The following is a 19,987-nucleotide window of genomic DNA, read 5'->3' as shown; positions in this document are numbered from 1 at the left end:
CTTAGAGAGCTACGGCAATGAGCATTCGCTAGTGTATAAAGACGCCCCCTTGCCACTCGCAACACACGTCATCTCCAAGAAAAGTAGGATTAATCGGTAATATTGAGAGCCATCGGAGATGCTATCAGCCCTTGAGGTTGCCTTTCCCCGCCGCAAGCACTGCGATCAGTGCGGGCTGAAATACATGCAGGTGACATGTACAATGACACTACTTTGCTAATTATGCACGCCCTTTAAAAGGCGTTTTGGCGGTCTGACACGCCTGCGTTCGCACATCCACTCCCCGTTCACAAGCACCTTCCCCTGTTGCCACCCACAAATGGCAATATCTGTCACTCAAGGTAGCGACCTGATAGTGGCTTATGAGCTAACAAAATCAGATCGCAAATACTGGCTTGCGCACGCGCACTGTGACTTATACGCATGCGCAGATGGGTGAAAATCGCTCACAGCGAGCGAGCGCAACTTAGCGAGTGGGTCTGAATCAGGTCCTATGCCTGGACAATGTGCTGATTGGCTGCAATCTTTGTAAGGAGAGGCTGAGAGGTTCCATCTGATGAACTGATGATATGGTGACACTTGTGCGAGTGAAGCTTCCCCTTTGAGTCTGCACTTGTATATTTTTGCTATAGACCCATTTCTGTAATCTTTTTAGGAGGGTGTCTGCTTGTCTCAGACTTTAATTTCACAAGTGGGTGAGGTGACTAGTTGTGCCTGTGCAATGTGAGGGGCAGATCAGTGACATGTGGTGAGGTCAATGGCTGGGGAGGCACACATGTGCTTGGAGCCTGCCTCACCCCCTACTCTCCCCTCACTACACTAAGCTTCAGTGTCCATTGATTCTCCTACCTGCATCACTGTGTATTCTCTTGCTGCTGCTGCTGCTGCTGACTGAGCTCCAATCACTAAACACTGCAGTGCACTTCCTGGTCACATGACACATCCAAGGCATCCATCAGTGCTCAAAACATGCCCCCCATACTCAGAGGCATGCCTCTATTAGCTTTCTTTCTGTGCAGCTTACTGCCTGTGGTGTGGCCCCACTCCCAGCTCTGCAAGCAGTGTCTGACTATACAGAAGCGAGGCTGAGCTGTTGCTGCCTCATCTCTCGTCTCCCTGCAGTCCAGGGAGCTCCACAAAACTGGTGAGTGTTAACTATAAAAATGATTACAATAAACAAAGCAGATGTTTATAAGTTATAAATATCTTCTTTGTTTTATTCTAATCATTTTTATATCAAATCTCAGTACCCTGACTGCACATCCATGGTGTAGATGTTATCTGCGGCCATCACAAGCTATTCAGAGGACCTTGGACAGCCTTGGAAAGCGCTCTATGCATACAGCAGGGTGACACGGATTTCAAGTTTCCATTAAATTATGTGAAAACAGCTGTTAGTTGACAACTATTTCCTGCGGAACTGTATGTTCAGCAAGATCCTACGGCTTTCAAAGGAAGAATAGTTTGAACTGAGTGTTTTGTTTTCTTTGTCATCAAATATTTGGCACCTTCCACCACAAAACTTTGTGTTGTGGAGTATCCACGGGGAGTAGGACAAACACTGAGTACATAGAACCTGACACACTGCAGTGCAGATGGTACATTGTGATTGATGGTATCAGTGTGTAATGTAACCTCGGGCAGCCTGTAGCTCTATAATTGGGTCTAGGCAACTTTCCCAAATGTTTGTAGCCAGGGAAACATATCATGCAGTCAGCAAGTTTGCAATGGACAATTTATGAGCCTTGTAAAACAATTTAGGGGTGTGGTGATAATATGCTGACCGGTAAAATATCATCAAAGCTAACAAGCATATAATTACCTAAAATATTGCCCTGATGCAAAGTTGATTAAAAACCTAGGTGTAAATTTCATTAAAAAAAAAAAAAAAAAACTAAGTATGTATAATAGGTAGAGCTGCGGGCTGCAAATTTGGTAAAATGTGTATTTTGTTTACATTCTGCCACTTGTGTAAGATACACTATGACTATAGCATATCTTACATTATTGGCTGTACTGTGGGCCTGATTCAGACCCGCTCGCAAGCGCTTGAGCGCTAGCAAGCGGGTCGATGGTGGACTCTGCACATGCACAGCGGCCGCACTGCGCGTGCGCAAGCCCCGGAGCGAGAGAGAAATTCTCTCGCTCCGTGGCTCACTACAAAAGAGGCGGCTGTCGATGTTGATCGACAGCTCGTCCCGTTTTGTAGGCGTGGCGGGGGGGTGGCTTCACAAACAGAGACGTTCCCAAGCGAACGCCTCCCATTTGTGTTTGGCCCCACTGACATCACCAGTGATGTCAGTGGGAGAGCTTCCGGCTCTATTAGAGCTGGAAGCTCTCTGGGGCTTGCGGCCACGAGACCCTACCACAAGAGTCTCGTCGCAAGCCCCGATGGCCGCGATGGTCTTGACCATTGCGACCATCATCATGGCCGCTCGCAATAGCTGTGGTTGGTCACCCACAGTTATGCGAGCGGCCAGGAGGCAACACAAAAAAACAAACGCCCTGATGCAGAGTGAGCGCTATTTCAGAGCGTCCGTCTCTGAATCAGGCCCTGTATCTCTAGTGTATTACAGTGAGGGTTCCACATAGTCTGACTCAGACTGTGGAAAAACCTGCAGCTTAAATAGAAGTACTTTGGTAATTTGTAGACCCACATTTCATGGGGGTTTTCATTTGCCAAACTGTGGTTGCATACAAAGACCCTCCGTCCTTTCTCAGGTGAGTAATGGAGTGTATAATAAGGGTTGTGTGTTTTTATTTATTTACATAATTTCTCCTTGGTGTACCACAGGCCTCAGCATGCACTGGATGTCACTGGATTCATGCTGGTAGCTCAAGTGCCAGCATACCCTGGCAGCCATGGGCATGCTGGAGTTTGTAGTACTAGAAAGCACCAACATGTCTAACCATTTCCTATTGTTACAACCGTTAAGCCGCCCCACCGCCAGAGGTGTTGGGAATACCCTAATTGCTCTCAGTATGGGGAAAGCTTGTTGTTTTTTTAAGTGGCCTCTATTCTCCATAGGGAAAACAGTCTCATACTGACTGGCCCAGGGACTGCCCACTACCTATGGGTACTGCCGCATACTTGCCGACAATCAGCTCCAGCCTTCCGGGAGGGAGCTGATTGTCGGCTAATAGCGGGGGGCGGGACGGCCATTTTGTGTCACACTGGGGGGCGGAGCTGGGGCCGCATGATCGCGTCATCATGACTCCACCCCCTCTTCACAATGCCGTGATTTTTGGCATTGTGAAGCAGGGAGCGGGGCCACGATGACGCGATTCTGCGCAAATCGCGTCACCGGGCCCCCCGCTGCGGGTATTTCTGTTCTTTTCAGGGGGGAGGTGGGGAGGGTTGGAGACTTCTGGGAGGCTTGCCTGCCTTTCCGGGGGGCTGGGAGTGGCACCCGAAAATCAGGAGGCTCCCGGCCAAATCGGGAGGATAGGCAAGCCTGTACTGCCGCCCTGCTGCCTATATGAGTACTATGAATGCTAATGCAGCAATGTTTGTAAACAATGTCATGTTCTGTTCATACTGTTTATGTTTAGTACTTGTAAGGCGCTGTGGATCCCTTGTTGCGCCATATATAGCTGAGCTGCAAGTTTCCTTTTCGATGCTGCTCGCAGTGAGAATTGTGATTGACAAAACACCTGCAACTGCGATCTCTGGCGCCTCAGTTCTCTGGGATCATAGAATTACTCAGAAGTCTGATAATCCACTGATGTTCTGCAAAGCTGCATCTTTGTACGCAGTTGCTTGGATTTGGGAAGCCGCGGGTGGGCGTCTGAATACAAATCCTGGCGGCAGCAGTTGCATATTTTCGCACAACTGTTGGGTACAATCACATCTATGAATCCAGGGCCTGCTTCACTACCGTACACAACTGCATATGCAATAGCGATTACGCATGCACTTCAACTGTGATAGTATGCTAATCCATTGCGATCGCTATACCATCGCAGCATAACATAAGGACGCCCACTTTACTTACCACACATCCGTAATATTTAGCAAGTCTGCAAAACCATCGGTACCATCGAGTACCATCGCAGCCTCACGCACACTTGCACAAGCTCTGACCTTACTCAGAAATTGCTAACAACCACGCGCACACTATCAGGCCTCTGTCAGCGCAGGCCATCGCAGTGGATAATTTATGCACGCCCTTGCTCTGGCATGCCTACGTTCGCCCGACCACCCCCCGTCACCTCCCACAAATGGTACTTCCTGTCAATCACTCTGCGATGGGTCTGCGTATTCACTGCGATCGCAATAGCTAGTTCGGGCACGCGCACTGCGATGCATATGCAGAACGCAACAATCATCTGATTGCGTGCATAATCACAGTTGCGTACGTAGTGAACCAGGCCCCCAGTCCTCAGATCCTGAGGACAAACTCCCACTGAGAATCTGCACCTAGTAGATTGCAACTAAAGACTCACAAAGCAGGATACTGTATTTGACGACCACTACATCTGCAATGTCAGCCCCCAGGAACAGCATCACGCTGTGCTGCTACGGTGGTTACAGAAATGTTACAGTATATGCTCAGCACTAGCTACAGTAACAGCAGGCAGCTTCCTAATGCTGTGTCTGTACTCTGTGGAAGCCTGCTCTAATGGTCCTCAGCAAAGCAGTGGAGAGCAGGCTGTCATTCACACCTGGCTTGCTGTAAGGAGGGTAAGGAGGAAGCACAGAATAAGTATTTTGCCTCTTCTCCAGAACAACAAGCCCTGGGTTGATCTACCAGCTGGGGTTGGGGGGGGGGGGTGGCGGGGGGTCTAAATACATATCCTATATAATAAAAGGGGCAAGAGCCACCAGTAAATAGACATAATACGATCCATAAATAAATATCGAAACTGGAAATGCCCGACATGCATTTCCACTCCATAGTCCGGGTGTCGTAAATAAAGTCAGTGTACTGAGCATCTAGCAAGACCTGTATATAGTAGATGCTTTATAAACAATTTAAATTCTATAGGTAAACCCAGAGAAGCAAGCCCCCAATAGTTTAATTACCTGTAGTCCAGCGTTCCATTTGTGGACCAGATCCGGTCCGTGGATCGCATGCGTCACCAGGATGTGACGTCAACTTCCATAGAAGTATAAGATCACCAGAGACTGATTGAAATGGGAGGTACAGTATAAGAAATATTCCTAATAAACATATCTCCTCCAGGAACAAATTACCTTATAGGGGTCATGCAAAGAGAGAGAATCAAAGAAGAATGTGGCTGCAGGATTATGACTATACCTTTCAAAAGAACCGAAGTGAAAGAAACTATTCACCATACCGGTTACATTACAGGGAAAACAACTGGGCGACATATCCAGACAGAGGAGGGAATGCATCCTTTCAACCACGGAACCATATGTTTCAATATGGAGATGACAGTTCACCTTTTTCAGAGAGAAGAACAAGATTTAGGATCCATGTATATTGACTCAACTGAAGAGAGGTAAAAGAGGGGGGTCAAAAAATTAAAAAAATGTAAAAAAATCATCCGATGAATACCTGAATGAGAAGGATATCAAGATTTTTATTCTGAGTAAACATTCCGTAAACCACATCAGAAGAGAAATTTCTTCTGAGAGGATTTAAGTTCACTCCAACCTTCAAGCGATCCCTGAAAACTCACCTCTTCAGGCAAGCTTATCAGATCCCAGAACCGCCCACACAACCTTCATAGTTTCAATATCTAATTACATCCCTTTTTACAGTCCACACACAACCTCACACATCCTCTTTCTCTCACATCCTCATGACATTTGGCCGACATTCCGGTGTGAATGGATCATGCAGCCCACCAAGAAACTGTGCATTCTGGCTGGACCAAAATGCAATATATAGCACCTATCTTTGTGTATCAATGCCTATTTCCCTATAGATTGTAAGCTTGCGAGCAGGGCCTTCCTACCTATATATCTGTCTGTTATTACCCAGTTTTGTTCTATCAATGTTGACAATTGTAAAGCGCAACGGAATATGCTGCGCTATATAAGAAACTGTTAATAAATAAATAATATTGATTAATTTAACACATTTATAGACGTTGAAAAATTAAGGAAACTCACGGTAAAGATATTTTTCAAACTAAAAGAATCAGAGAATGTACCTACATCGAATCGAGGTGTATATTTAGAAAAAAATCCACTTTTTATCCAAAACATGTAAAGGGAAGTTTGATCATTTCCAGAAATCGGTATTGGAAGACATTGAGAAATTTGAGAATGTTAAAATAAAGAGAACAAATCTCACCAAAAATGAAAGAATGGCTTTGAAGACACTCCAGAAGGATGATACCATCATCAAGCCATAAGACAAATGCATGCTTGTGATGAATAGAGAGGATTATGCAAGTTAGATATACCTGCAACTTAATAGTGTGTTAGATATATGTAATTGAAAGGGGGTCTGACCACAAGAATCAAGTCTAGCTATGGAAAATTCCTACATAAATTTCTAGAGAGAGGGACCATCACTAAGAAGGAATTCAAATTATTAAATATTACAGACCCCACCATACCCACAATTTATACATTGCCTAAGGTCCATATAAATGAATAATAAAAAAAAAGCCGGGTGGACCTTTAGTGGCAGAAGTGTGTAGTCTCACTACCAATCTGTCAGAGTACATTAATGTACATCTCCAACGTCTGGTGATAAAATCTAGAACACATTTGAAGGATACCACAGACACATTACTTAAAATAAAAAGCATCAAGTGGGAAGAAGGCATGACCATGGATACAGCAGATGTGTCACCCTGTACACCAACATTCCCCACAATAAAGGCATTGAGGCTATTAAGTGGTTTTTGGGTAAAACCAAATTCACGGAAGATAATAAAGAATCTATCATCCAAGGTATAGAAATCATCCTCAAAAATAACTATTACTACTTCAATGGAAATTATTACAATCAACTGTTTGGCACGGCCATGGGCACTAAATTTGGCCCAAGCTATGCAAATCTGTGCATGTTCTATTAGGAGAAAGATAATGTGTTGAACAATTAAGCTTGGGGCAAGGACTTACTGGCATGTCACATACATCTAACACGTGAGCACCGTGCCAACTTGGTAGCACTGAGCACATTTTAGTGCAACTTTTTACCTTCAAATGCATCTTATTCGCAAAGTGATGCAAATAGGATGCACAATCAGCTTCTGCTGATTAATATGATAGGTGTGCGACTGTGGGAGTATCTGCATGCGATATACTATGTTACAGTGTCAGTGGCTGTGACACTGTAATGTAGCATTTCGCATGCAGATATCCACAGTGGCAGATGAGCGCTGCAGCTGGTTGGTGACTTTGTGTGAATATCAACAGCTGCAACATTAGCATAAAGATTAGTGCCGCAACAAAAGATGAAGTCACAGCTGCAATAGCGTGCACCTCAGATTTAGGCCCTAAATGTCAATAAAACCCAATCAATTCTCTGCTTATGAACTTATAAAAAAATATTCAAAAGTCACAATGGTGCTAATCAAAGCTGAAACTAATACTCCAATATGAAGTACAGGAATAAAGTGCCTCCTTAGTTATTTATATTATCTTGGTACAGAAGACGCACATAATGTTCTTTACATTAAGACAACAGTTTAAAGAACCATAAATTGATAAATGCATTCTGGTTGTAACATAGTGCAAGTATACGAGCAACATTGAATCCCCCTTATTGTTGGGGTCCCCTCTTTCTGAGGAATTGCAGCCCTGGGCTGACCTGTTTGGAGCTAGTTGACGGCATGGTAGGTGGACCCCACTCTGTGTCCACCTGCTATAGTGTCAGCCTCTCGGCTGGTTCAGCCTGGTGCTGGTTATTGGGAGAATAAGGGGAACACCAATTCGTTTTTTCTCCCTATTTTCCAATGCCAGCCCAGTCTGAGAGGTTCAGGGCTAGTTATTGATTTTGGAACGTACTTTTGTTTTTTATTATTTAAGGCTATTATTTAATGTTATGAGCAGCATTAAAACTTGCTTTTTGTGTTGGTAATATATTATATTTTCTACTAGGATTTTAATTTTAGCTTATTAGTTCTTGATTAATGAAAACATTTTATAGGGCCTAATTACAGCAATAGTCTAACCCCGCCCCGTGAAGCTGAGAGCAGTTGCTCCTCTCTGGCTGCACCTGGAAAGGATTCCAGAGAAGTCGGTAAGTATGGTTTTGGATCAGGGACGTATATATAAATGGTGCAGGGTGTGCAGTGCACACGGGCCCCTGGGTCCAGGGGGGCCCGCAACGCATACCCTGCACCCATATTCCACATTTGTGCAGTGAGGAAATGCTGGGAAAATGGCGGCTGCGCAATTTCTTCGGCGACCTTTGCATATGCAGTAGACTCTGGGCACATACTAGTGCCCAGAGTCTACTGAAGCTGTGGTGGACTGTCCGATGCCGGGGAGAGAAGAAGGTGCCCTGGAAGGGGAATGTACATGGGCCTCTCTTAATAAGCCCCTAATTTGGATATATATTATATTTTCCACTAGGCTTTTAATTTTAAGTTATTAGTTCTTGATTAATGAAAACATTTTATAAGGTTGTGCAGTTAATTAAGCTGCCATCCTGTCTGCCACTGCTGTACAGTGAGGGGAATTCAATTAGCCACAATAAGCCGCTTGTTCACAAAAATGGCTTATCGTGCAAATATATACTTATTGTGCAATCCCATTAGCTGCAGATTTCCGCAGGTGCAAAAGTGTCATAGCATAAAGTCACAAAAAGTTTTTACCACCTCCCGAGCAGGCGATAATTTGGGAAAATTCCCTATTTTAAAGTAAAAATGTCGGGACTTAGTTCAGGACCACTGGACACCTTTCCTTAATGACTCTATAAGGCAAAAATATTTTTTTAATTTGATTAATTTGCCCAATAATTACGTCATTTTAGGGGTGATAAAATGCAAAGTGTAGAATAATGGGTTAATTGATGTGGGACAGGTATATGGGGGTGCTGTAAGAATAGGAGAGATGTTTTCAAGATTGCAGATGGGTATTAGAGGTGTATTTTGAAGAGTTTTTTTTTCAAATGTCTTTAAATAACAGAAACATATATTTAAAGGCATTTTAATGCACCCACAATTTAAAAATAACATTTTGCAAAAAAAAACTATAATTATTTGACTGTTATAAAAAAAATGCATATAACAGCCATTTTACACAATTTAGGAACCCCAAATACTTTTATTATGGCCACTAATACACTTCTATATTATTAACCTATATCAGTTTGCTTTTCCTGAGGGTATAGGATGATCTTCCTATTTGCACTTCTACTTATTACGGGTAAAACCACGAACAATTATTGCGCGAATGCCTCATCATGACTTTTGCAATAGGATTGTGTAAAAACGGGAGCGCACATGCATGTGCGATAAGCGAAATGAACCCGCGAACGGAGCAATAACTTATCGCATTATTGTGGCTAATTGAATCTTCCCCTATGTTTTATAGATGTGTTTTATTCTGTTAAACTGCCATGTGTTTGTGCCGCTGCTCTGTAGCTTACTTTAGCCAGCCGGCTCGCTGCAACCTTTTGCCAATACTGGTGAAAACGATACTGTGAGCTGGAAACAAATATTAATTATGTTAATAATACCGTAGGAACAAAAGCAGGTCCAAATATACTTGATTTTAACTGTTTTTAATACATTTTTAAAGAAACCTACAATAAAAAAATCTGGGGCAGGTGCAGCAAAGGAAGAAATGTGGTCAAACCCCCAAAATGCAGTTTTCGGGGGTTTGACCGCATTTCTCATAAGCACCAAGCCCCGGAATGTGATGCATTCTGGGGCTTGGATGCGGTAGGAGTTACCCTATAGAAGCCTATGGGCTTCGCAAAGACATGAGAGAGGGATCCAACGGAATCCTTCCCAGCACCACCCACAGCATACGCGTTCTTCTGTGCACGCGCAGCCGGACGCCAGAGGGGCTTCTGGGTCATAGATCCAGAAGTCCCTCATTTGCAAAGCACAGCTCTTACTGGAGTAATTAAAGCTAGCAAGAGTGGCCAGGTGCATCCCATCCCGTATGCGATGCGTCATGCATCCTGCCCCTGAGGGTGGTTTTGCCAAAACCAAAACACGCACAGAAATATATGCGGGCCAACCTCCTATCTTGCCCTGCCTAGGCCTAAATGCCTGTCTAAGCGCAGTAGGCCTAGCATCTACAGCACTGTACAGAAAAATGATAGTGGTATAGTGGAGTGTAATCTAACTAGTGTCCAAAGATATGGGGACAAAGCTTGGTTTGAACTTATGGCTCGATTCAGACCCGCTCGTTAGATGTGTCCGCACGCACCCAGCGTATGCAAATCCGGCACACTCCCAGCAAGGCAGGCGATCGCACGGCAAGGCATAAGCATGCCCACTATGTCTTGGCATGCGATCACTTTGTGTATGCAGACGCTCACCAGCTTGTCTTAAGACGCCCACTTGCGCATGTCATCTCCAGGAAGTTCATGCAACCATCAGTACATCGGGTACCATTGGAAGCGAACGCAGCGCTTGTGGTTGACTATACTCTACCGCAAACACTGCGAGTACTGATAATTATGCACGCCTCTGAAACGGCATTAAGACGCTCAGGCACGCCTGTGTTCGCACTTCCACTCCCCCGTTTCTAGTGGCCAGCCCGTCATCACCCACAAACGGCTTCTGCTGTCACTCATTTTACAGGGCAGTCTATGCGCGCCAAGCATACGCTTCCCGATCACTCGCACTAGTTTTTGCACGTGCATTATGATGCATACGCATGCGCATAACTCAAAAATCGTCTGGCTGCGTGCAATCGCTTCCTAGCGAGCGGGTCTGAATCGGGCCCTTAGTGCCCAATAAGATGTGTGTCAAGTATTATCGGTGGCCTTTTGAATGCAGGTTACACCACGGTAGGGGCAAGTAAGGAGCACCTGTGCACCAGTAACCTATTTGAGAAGCATTGCTACATTACATATACACCACAATCCCCTTATCACTATCTCAGGATGGCTATTCTTCTCTGAAAACAAATACTTTCTTGATTTTTATTTTGCCCATCGATGCAGAGAGAGTACTATGGCAGCTTGTGTAGCGTATGTTCTGTGATTACACTTTGGCATGCTCAGAAAGCGAATGTATTTGCACACTACTTTCAGATATCAAACCGTATAACTGGAGAGGCATAATGTGGGTGAGAAGGTGCGTTCTCACAAAGGCAAAGCTCAGTAAGGGTGTATTCAGGCAATTTGGGCTCATGCAGACCAGCAATTATGTACGTACACCTGTTAGGGGTACCTGACATTTAGTTGTAAGTATACTCTGATGATGAAAGCTTGAAGTAATGTAGGCACATATGCTGCTGGTAGTGGTAGGGAGTCCTATGCATCTTCTCATACACTATTTTTCCATGCACTTCTCTTTTAAGTATTTTATGCCCATTTTGCCAACAACGCTGCATCAACCACTTCATTTACTTATTCATTTTTATTTAATTTGTATTACTGAAAGTTCAAGTCTGGGCTTTCAGTTGACTGCACCGGCCTGGTCACGGATGCTCAGTTGCCTGGTGAAGTGGTACGGTAAGTTTAGCTTTAACGCTGAGCTTAGATTCTCTCCAGAAGAGTAGGCAAATAAGTTACAAATTCAGCATAACCCACTGACCTTGGTACTAAAGTTTGCTGAATGGCTGCTAAATATAAAACATGAAAAATCATCTATTAATATTTAACAGTTCAACAACATCCCCTTCAAGGTGACAGAATTTTCCTTGCTTGACAATGTATTTTATTGCAATGCAGCTGAGTGCTAAATTTTGTTGCCAGCTTATAGTAGGCGAAGGCTGATTAAGCGTGAGAATATTGTAAGATTACTGGTGTTTTGCTGTATGGCTGTCTATGACAGCCTTGTTGCTGGGCAGATTATAGTGCTGGCTGGTCAGATGTCTGGTAGAGCCAATGACATTGCTTGCGGGAGTGGTCGGTCTATCAGTATATATTGGCTCGTTTGCATGATGACAGCCTCTTTGGTGATGGATCTTTGAAACCCACCATCCCACCCGTTAATTAATTTTGTTGTGTCACACTAACCTTTTCTTTCCCGAATAGGGGAGGCGCAGCATGGCAGGAGTACGCTGCAGCTCAGTGGCTTTATGTGGCGTAAGATAACTTGTGGGGGCACTTGCCCTCGATGAACCTGGCGAATTTGTCTTTCTCTGTGCGGGGGGGACCCGGGCACTTTTCAGTGCGTAAGTGCCTTGGATTGGCCCAGAGTGGAAGTGAGACCCTCGCATCGTTAGTGCGTCTTGAGGGGGGACGTGTCAGTCGTTCCCCGAATATTTCAGTGAGGTGAAAGCTGGAACTGAGTCTGCAGCGTCTCTTGCCACCCTGGTTAGGTTAATTAATTATAAATAAAAGCTGTGACCTTTTAGCCAAGCTCTTGTTGTCTGTGACGTTATTTATTAGTTTAACTAAATAAGCTATACAAGATTGTTAAGGGTTTGAAGCAATAAACCAATGTATTATCTTATTGCTACCAGTGATTTCACACTTGCAGATTTTTTCAGCCTCAACTTATTATTTTCTTACAGTACAGTATGTACATATACATGACTTTTCACATTGAGGGGCAGATGGACTAAGCTCTGGAAAGTGATCAATTGGAGAGTGATAAACTACCAACCAATCTGCTCCTAACTGTCATTTTTCAAACACAGCCTGTAACATGACAGTTAGTAGCTGAGCGGCTGGTAGTTTATCACTTTCCAATTTATCACTTTCCAGAGCTTAGTACATCTCACCTTGAGTGTCATATTACTCAGGCGACACCCTACAACAAGGGCGCCCGGCTGAAGGCTAAAGAGGTATGTACAGTAGATGTACTTAAAGGGCATTTTTGGACATGTTGAGGGTGTGGATAGGGTATAGGGATACTATACACTGCAAAACCACATGGTCGACATGCCAACTGTTGACATTCACAATGTTAACATTCTGAACGCCGACATAGTTGACCAAACCCATAGCACAGGTTCGGGGTTCTGTACATTGTTCAATGGGTGAGAGTGAGACTGTCATAAATAAAGTGAGAGAGGTTCTACACTCCTGCAAATGAGGTGGGTTGTTGCAGTCCCCACACTTTCCCATGCGTGGTGCACCTGGCATCCTGATGGACAGACGATGGAAGTCTGTAATAAAGTAGCTCTTTGTACAAACATGCGTCAGGCTATATCATTTAGAACTATTTATACAAAACAAAACAAGCATTTTTCCACTTTATGATAAAAACAAAACACAAATGTTCTGTCTTGTTTTGCAGGAAGGTCCCAGGATCAGTGTGAGGTGAAATTACTGACTGAGGACTCTACAGTGTTTGTACCATATAAAGAGTACATTACACTAAACTGTTCTTATACCTGTGACAAACCTTTGGTGAAAACCAGATTATCAAAGAGCAATGAAACAAATGGGCCAAACTGGGTGTCATATCAAACCTTAGTTGACGACTGGGAGAAATCAGAAGCAACTTGCTTTTATACACCCAAAGATAACGCCACTGATGTAAAGATAAAGTCCAATATCACTATCATGGCTTACGGTACGTTTTTCACCATGTGTATATTTCTGAAGCATCCCCTGTGTGTGTTTTACATTTAAATCTTAAAATAAAAAAAATAAAAAAAGGTGAATGGATTCTGTACTACATCCTGCTGGGTGCACATTATTTTTTTCATGCCCCAAGCTGAGATCTGGAAGAAAATCCATCTCTTAATTTCTTAAATTTGTAATTAGCCATCCAGGTTGTCATAGAAAAGTTGTCTACAAATGATTTTCATTATACAGTGTGTGACCTCACTTGCTAAATGTGTTGTTATTTCAGCTCTGCCCAGTAATGTGACAATAGACCTGCAGAGGGAGCTAGAGGAGGGCGCAACATACAGTATCACCTGCACTGCTCATGATGTGGCTCCTGTGAGCGTTCTTATTATATCTGTGATCAGAGGAGGGGACGAGATCTACAACAAGACCTATGATGGAGACCTCACAAAGGGTCCCGCTAATGTAACAGAAATATATCATTTCACAGCTAGTCGTAGTGACAACCTGCAAGACTTTGCCTGTCTGGCCACACTACAACTCGGGACAGTCCCCAACACCAAACTGCAGTCACTCAACATCACTGTGAGGACCTATGGTGAGCTTGGTCATGATACATTTTATCTGGATTGTTATTATTTAGTGTTATTGGGCAGAGTCAGTATAAGATAGGTGACAATTTTTGTTGAAAGAGGATTGCGCTACTGCACAGACGCCAGTCTTCCTGGTCCTTCATGCCCTGTTCCAAGATGGCTGCTGAGGTCACTACTAAGCATGTACAAGGGCCATATTGCCTTTTCTCTGTAAAGTGACATGGTTGGATACAGTAATCTCCTACTTAGCTCATATGAGAGACCTGGTTAATTACCTGCTATAAAACAGATCCAGCAACCTGCACCGCTACCTGTTTGCAGCATACACTCATCGGCTGGTGAGCTATATGAAACCCAACTCCGCTCCATCACTAGTGTGCATGTAACAGTGAGTACAGCTGTACCTATTATACTTCAATAAACCAACACCACTGATTAAGTAACTGGATTGTTCATAGTTTGAGTCATCCGCTGGTGTGTGCCTACATAACTCTGCAGTATCAGCACCTGCACACACGTAATTTCCAACGGTTTTGTCTGTCAGCAAAACATCTAGGAATCTGTAATTATATGTCACGATACTACCACTACTATGCCACGAGTAACTTTCTGCAAACCAGTATCAGAGCATCATTTTCAAATGCTGGGGGAGATGTATCAAGCCTTGTAGTAAGATAGAGTGGAGACGTTGCCCAAAGCAACCAATCATTTCCGGCATTTCATAGACTGTGTTAGATAAATGACAATTAGAAGCTGATTGGTTGCTTTGGGTAACGGCTTTGCTTCCTCTATCTACAAGGCTTGATACATCTCCCCTTCTGTGTGCTTTAAAAAAATCAGAAAAAGGTGGTTAAACTATAGGAAGTCTGTACAGTGGCAGTGAAGAAATAGGTTTCATACCCTAATGGAGAAAATGAGACAAAACATGTAAAGTTATATAAATTAATTTGGATGTTAATGGAAAAGAATGAAGCACTTGTGCAAGCATCAACAAAATTATATATCAGTGACAGCGTGGAAATGGAAGGTTCAGGAAGATAGCAACAGAGTGATAAACACACACACACACACACACACACACACACACACACACACACACACACACACACACTTTAAGTCAATTAAGTTATTAAAATGATTTACTGGTACTTATTTTTGGTTTCCAATTAATTCCGATAATGGTCCAATACAGCACAATCACACCCGGGAGCCTCGCCCTACACAATAGACTGGATGGGTACACCGAGCCTAGCACTTTCTGCAGTCAGTCTGGGAGTCAGAATTTAAGGCTACAGACTTCCGCATTTCACACCTAATTATAGGACTCCTAACAAAAAACGGATACTACTGTATATACCTTATAAGGTCATAATATTAAAACAAATATTAACACTAGGGGGCAGCATTGTTTCAAATATGGTTATTGGCACAGTTTTATAACAAGTGACATTGACATTTATATGTTCAAGGTTCCTTACTTGAAACAAACAATATCACACAATCTTAGATGCCACTAAACAAAATATATAAGGCACATTCCTTTGCGAATCGTATGAAAGGGCACCTTCTAATTAAACAGTACGATATTTGGTTAACATAGTTGAATATTAGTATCAAACTGTGTAGCTAAATTAGTAGAAAAACATTCTAATGATATTAATACAATCACTAATATATACATTAAAAGTACTCTGAACAGTTTAACAGCAAAATAGTGCAACAGACATTTTGTTTGTATCACCTGTCACACAGCATCAAAAGCTTTAGGATTACAAAAGGAATGTAAAAGACAAGATAAGCGGATGAGAGAAGAACCAGGTTGGCCATAACGTCAGGTTTTGGCTTTGTCATAAAAGTTTGCACACCTTGCACAGTTCTTCTTGCCACCTGACTTAGTTTCACTGGAGAGATGAATACGTGCCAAGGTGACTGACTTACCTTATGTGTTTAGCAGAGAGTCCGCTCTCACAGACAGCCGACTCCACTGTGTGGCTGTAAAGAAATGTTGCACACAGGCCAAACAGCGCACCTGCCCTAATCATTTTTATCTAGGGGAGGTGGGGTGAGTGGAGTCAGACTCAGGTGGAGAGAGACATAGGTGTGGCATCTGTCAATCATGTTAGCTGTTGAATATATGTTTAATATTTGGTGATGGTATAAGCAGAGCAATAGTATACACCAGCTGATCCTCAAAGTCACCACGCAGTCCAGTACTTAACCAGTAGTGTGGTTTTTTGAGTAGTATTAAGTTTATACAGCTGTACTCACTGTTACATGTATCTGGATGGAGCCTGTGATGTATGTGGGTAGCAGTGCATAATACAGGTTGAGTCACCCATATCCAAATATCCTGAAATACGGAATATTCCGAAATAGAGACTTTTTTTTAGCATTACTGAGATAGTGAAACCTTTACTTTTTGATGGTTCAATGTACACAAACTTTGTATGAGCCACAAAAGTATTGAAAATATTGTATAAAATTACCTGCAGGCTGTGTGCATAAGGTGTATATGAAACATAAATGCATTCTGTGTTTAGATTTGGGTCCTATTCCCAAGACATTTCATTATGGTATGCAAATATTCCAAAATACAGAATATTCCGATATCCAAAATACCCTTGGTCCCAAGCATTTTGGATATGAGAGACTCAACCCTGTACAAGCGGTGGTAGCAGGTGTACTGTGGATGTATAGTAGCGTCTCAGTGGAGCACTATGACACAGTGACAAGATTATATTTTAACAGGGGCAGGGGGAGGAGCTTGAGATTTATAAGTCTTGACTTGTCTTTGGGCTATCCACAGTGGGCATAGCAATTGATGATAATGCTGGACAAGCTGACGATCTGACGGTTAGAGCAAATATTGTATGTATGCTTAGTTCTAATACTCACCAAGGGGGATTTGACTTTTGTTTGTGTATTGTTACCAATCCAACAAACAGAAATACAGTGTCAGCGACATCTTAGTGTAAGTGGTCGAGATGCAGGAAAGGTAGAAATGCGGCCAAACCCAGAAAATGCGGGTTTGACCGCATTTTTCATATGCACCAACCCCGGAATGTGATGCGCTGCCGGGCTTGGTTGCGGTGGGTAATGCCATATTCCTGATGGACCCGGAAGTCCCTCATTCGCAAAGGACTGCTCTTACCGAGAGAGCGGTCCTTTGCAGTGTTCAGCAGGCATACCCGCATTGCCAACACCGCCATGCATGCGAAGGGCTTCGAATGGATCGCATCCCGAATGAAATGCATCATGCATCCCTCCCAGTGTCTTAGGGCTCTATTTATTAACATTATTTTTACAAAAATAAGTGAAAAAGGGTGTTTTCACACCCTTTTCGCATTATTTTAGTATCACCTACAGTTACTAAAGGGCACTTGGGGTAGAATTCGTAAAATACCACTCCAAGCCATAATTATCACTTATTTTTAGTAATCAGATTGCATTTCCCATAATTGTAGTGAGAAATGTGATCTGACCAAAGTTACTAAAAATAAATTGTGAAAAAATACCGGGGGAAGCCCTGTGATGATAACGCCACCTGGAGGTGGCGTTATCCAGGGTCTCCCCCGGTTACCGGACTCCTGCTATGCTCGACGGGGAGAGCAGAGCACGGAGCCAGCCCCAGTGATCAACTGTGTGGTCTAAACAGACCACACGCTGATACACTGCTAAAAAAAGTAAAAAAAAAAACGAACTTACCTGACACCAGGGATCGGTGATCGGGGCTCCGGTGATGTCCTCTCTCTGGTCAGCTGGTCTCCCATGCTGCACTGCGGCCCGGTCGTCACCCGACAGGGTCCCAGTACAGTATGGGATGTCAGCTGACTGGAGGACATGGAGGACATCACCGGATCATGCAGGTAAGTGTAATTAAGGGAGAGGGGGAGTCGCGGGGGGGGGGGTCCGCGATCGTGGGGGCGGGGCTAGCAGCGGCGGCCTGTCGCTGCATGCGCGGGGCACTTGTCACAGTAACTTTTGCGAAAATACCGTGACTAGTGTGCAGAGGGGATTCGCAGGGACAGAGCTTTCTCACAAGCTCTGTCCCTGCAAGGGATTTGTAGTAAATCCCTGTGATATTGCCTGAATTCGCAATGCGAATTCACTCGGTAATATCACACTACAATCTGCATTACCAATGTGGATTGTAGTAAATAGAGCCCTTAGTGTCACTATGTATTTATATCTATTGCAAAGTGCTATTTTCTTAGCAGTTTTGTCTCATTGCAAAACAGAAATATCTGGACATGGGTCATGAAAGGGGTTTTAAAAATCAGATATAAAATAATTATACCTACTATATAATCATGGTTCTAAAAAATATGTACAAAACCATTTACATGTATGTTTTGTCCTTGTCAGCCCTTCCAGATGATCCCAGTGTAAAGGTGAATAAGTGGATAGAATATGGAACCTCAGCTATAGCTGAGTGTCAGGTGCACAATGTGTTCCCACAAGAAAATGTCAGCTTACAGATGTTCATCGGAGACGAAATCCTGGGTCTGGAGAACTTTACTATAGGAAATTACTCTGCAACTGGTTCCGTCACTCTGGCTAACACTTCATATATTCTTGGTCAGAACACAGTCACATGCATTTCTCAGTTACTTCATTTATCCAGGAACATCACTAAGGACGTCAATGTTTATGGTAAGACTTGGTTCAGTTACGTCATTTGTTCCTAATGAATTGATAGACTTCTTCTTCTGACTATTCATCCAGACCACACAATGGCTATCTTCACCTTGTATAAGCAATTAGTGCACTTAGAGGCATATTTACTAAATATCCAGTCCTAGAGCCGATAATTATAATTTCTTTTCACCGCTATTCACGACAATAAGAAATGAAGTACTGCCGGCATGTATCAATAATCACATACAGGGTCAGGGGCTCCAATACAAGCCCGCCCCTGCCATGTGTAGACGTAAATGATCACATCAGAGATTACATTACTCTTAGGGGTATATTTACTAAAGTGAGAGTTTTTATATATGGAGATGTGTCCTTTTTCATCATTGCTGCTGATGCAGCAAAGATGTGCACGTATCGTGCCATGCGATTTGCCGCACACGCACATGGCACAGTGCGCCACACCTCCTATGGATTTTGGGTGTAATTTGCAGAGCATGTGCCCGCTAGCTGGCACGTTTTTATTGCATGTGTTATGCGATTTGCCACAGCAGCTGCAAGGATACAAGAGGACACATCTGTACATATATATATATATATATATATATGTATATATATATATTCTCCCCTATGGTGAAGATTAATGTATGTATCCCATGTTCTGAACTTTTACCAAATAATTATTAGACATCAAATAGTCTGCTTTGATAAATGTCTAGGACAGAAATGGTTAATATATCAAAGGGATTAAACATTTATTCATTCAGGTGTTGTAGGGCTTTTATATAAGCAGCAGTAATGCCTTAATTGCTAGTAAGGAGGTGGCCATTTCCAATGATACATAGAGGGGGCGCTGCCCCTGTCTATAGGCTGCAATGGCATCTGGTAATATGTATTGGGGTGAAGCAGCAGAATATGAAGAAAGCAGCTTTTGCAGCCGAAAACATTCAGGAGATACTTATTATTTGCAGGCACCCCTGAAAGCGAGTGTTTTCAGGGATATCCCACTAATAATAATTGATAAATAGGCACATAAAATAAACTGTACATTTCGCTTTGGTTGGCAACATGGCTAAGTGCTCTCAGAAAATATGTTCACGTTGCCTTATCTCTCTGAAGGCGGGATGTATTAATGATCACTTTATAACGCGATCATTACTGGACATATTTGCCTACATA

The 19,987-nt window shown here is 43.2% G+C and overlaps 1 protein-coding gene across 2 annotated transcripts in view; it reads left to right on the top strand.

The window, feature by feature from the left end:
* Positions 1-19,987, top strand: part of LOC148515547 (intercellular adhesion molecule 1-like) — a 75,436-nt gene that overhangs the window by 22,141 nt on the left and 33,308 nt on the right. For both annotated transcript variants that reach the window (XM_088479864.1, XM_088479863.1), the window contains 3 exons: positions 13,303-13,581; positions 13,864-14,178; positions 18,539-18,826. In XM_088479864.1, the coding sequence (XP_088335990.1) occupies positions 13,303-13,581; positions 13,864-14,178; positions 18,539-18,826 (882 nt within the window). The remainder of the gene's footprint in view (positions 1-13,302; positions 13,582-13,863; positions 14,179-18,538; positions 18,827-19,987) is intronic.

The sequence above is a fragment of the Taudactylus pleione genome, unplaced genomic scaffold, assembly GCF_031769625.1.
Source record: "Taudactylus pleione unplaced genomic scaffold, aTauple2 ptg000248l, whole genome shotgun sequence".
Lineage (NCBI taxonomy): Eukaryota > Metazoa > Chordata > Amphibia > Anura > Myobatrachidae > Taudactylus > Taudactylus pleione.
The sequence above is the reverse complement of the archived record's forward strand: the minus strand, read 5'-3'. Positions and strand labels throughout refer to the sequence as shown.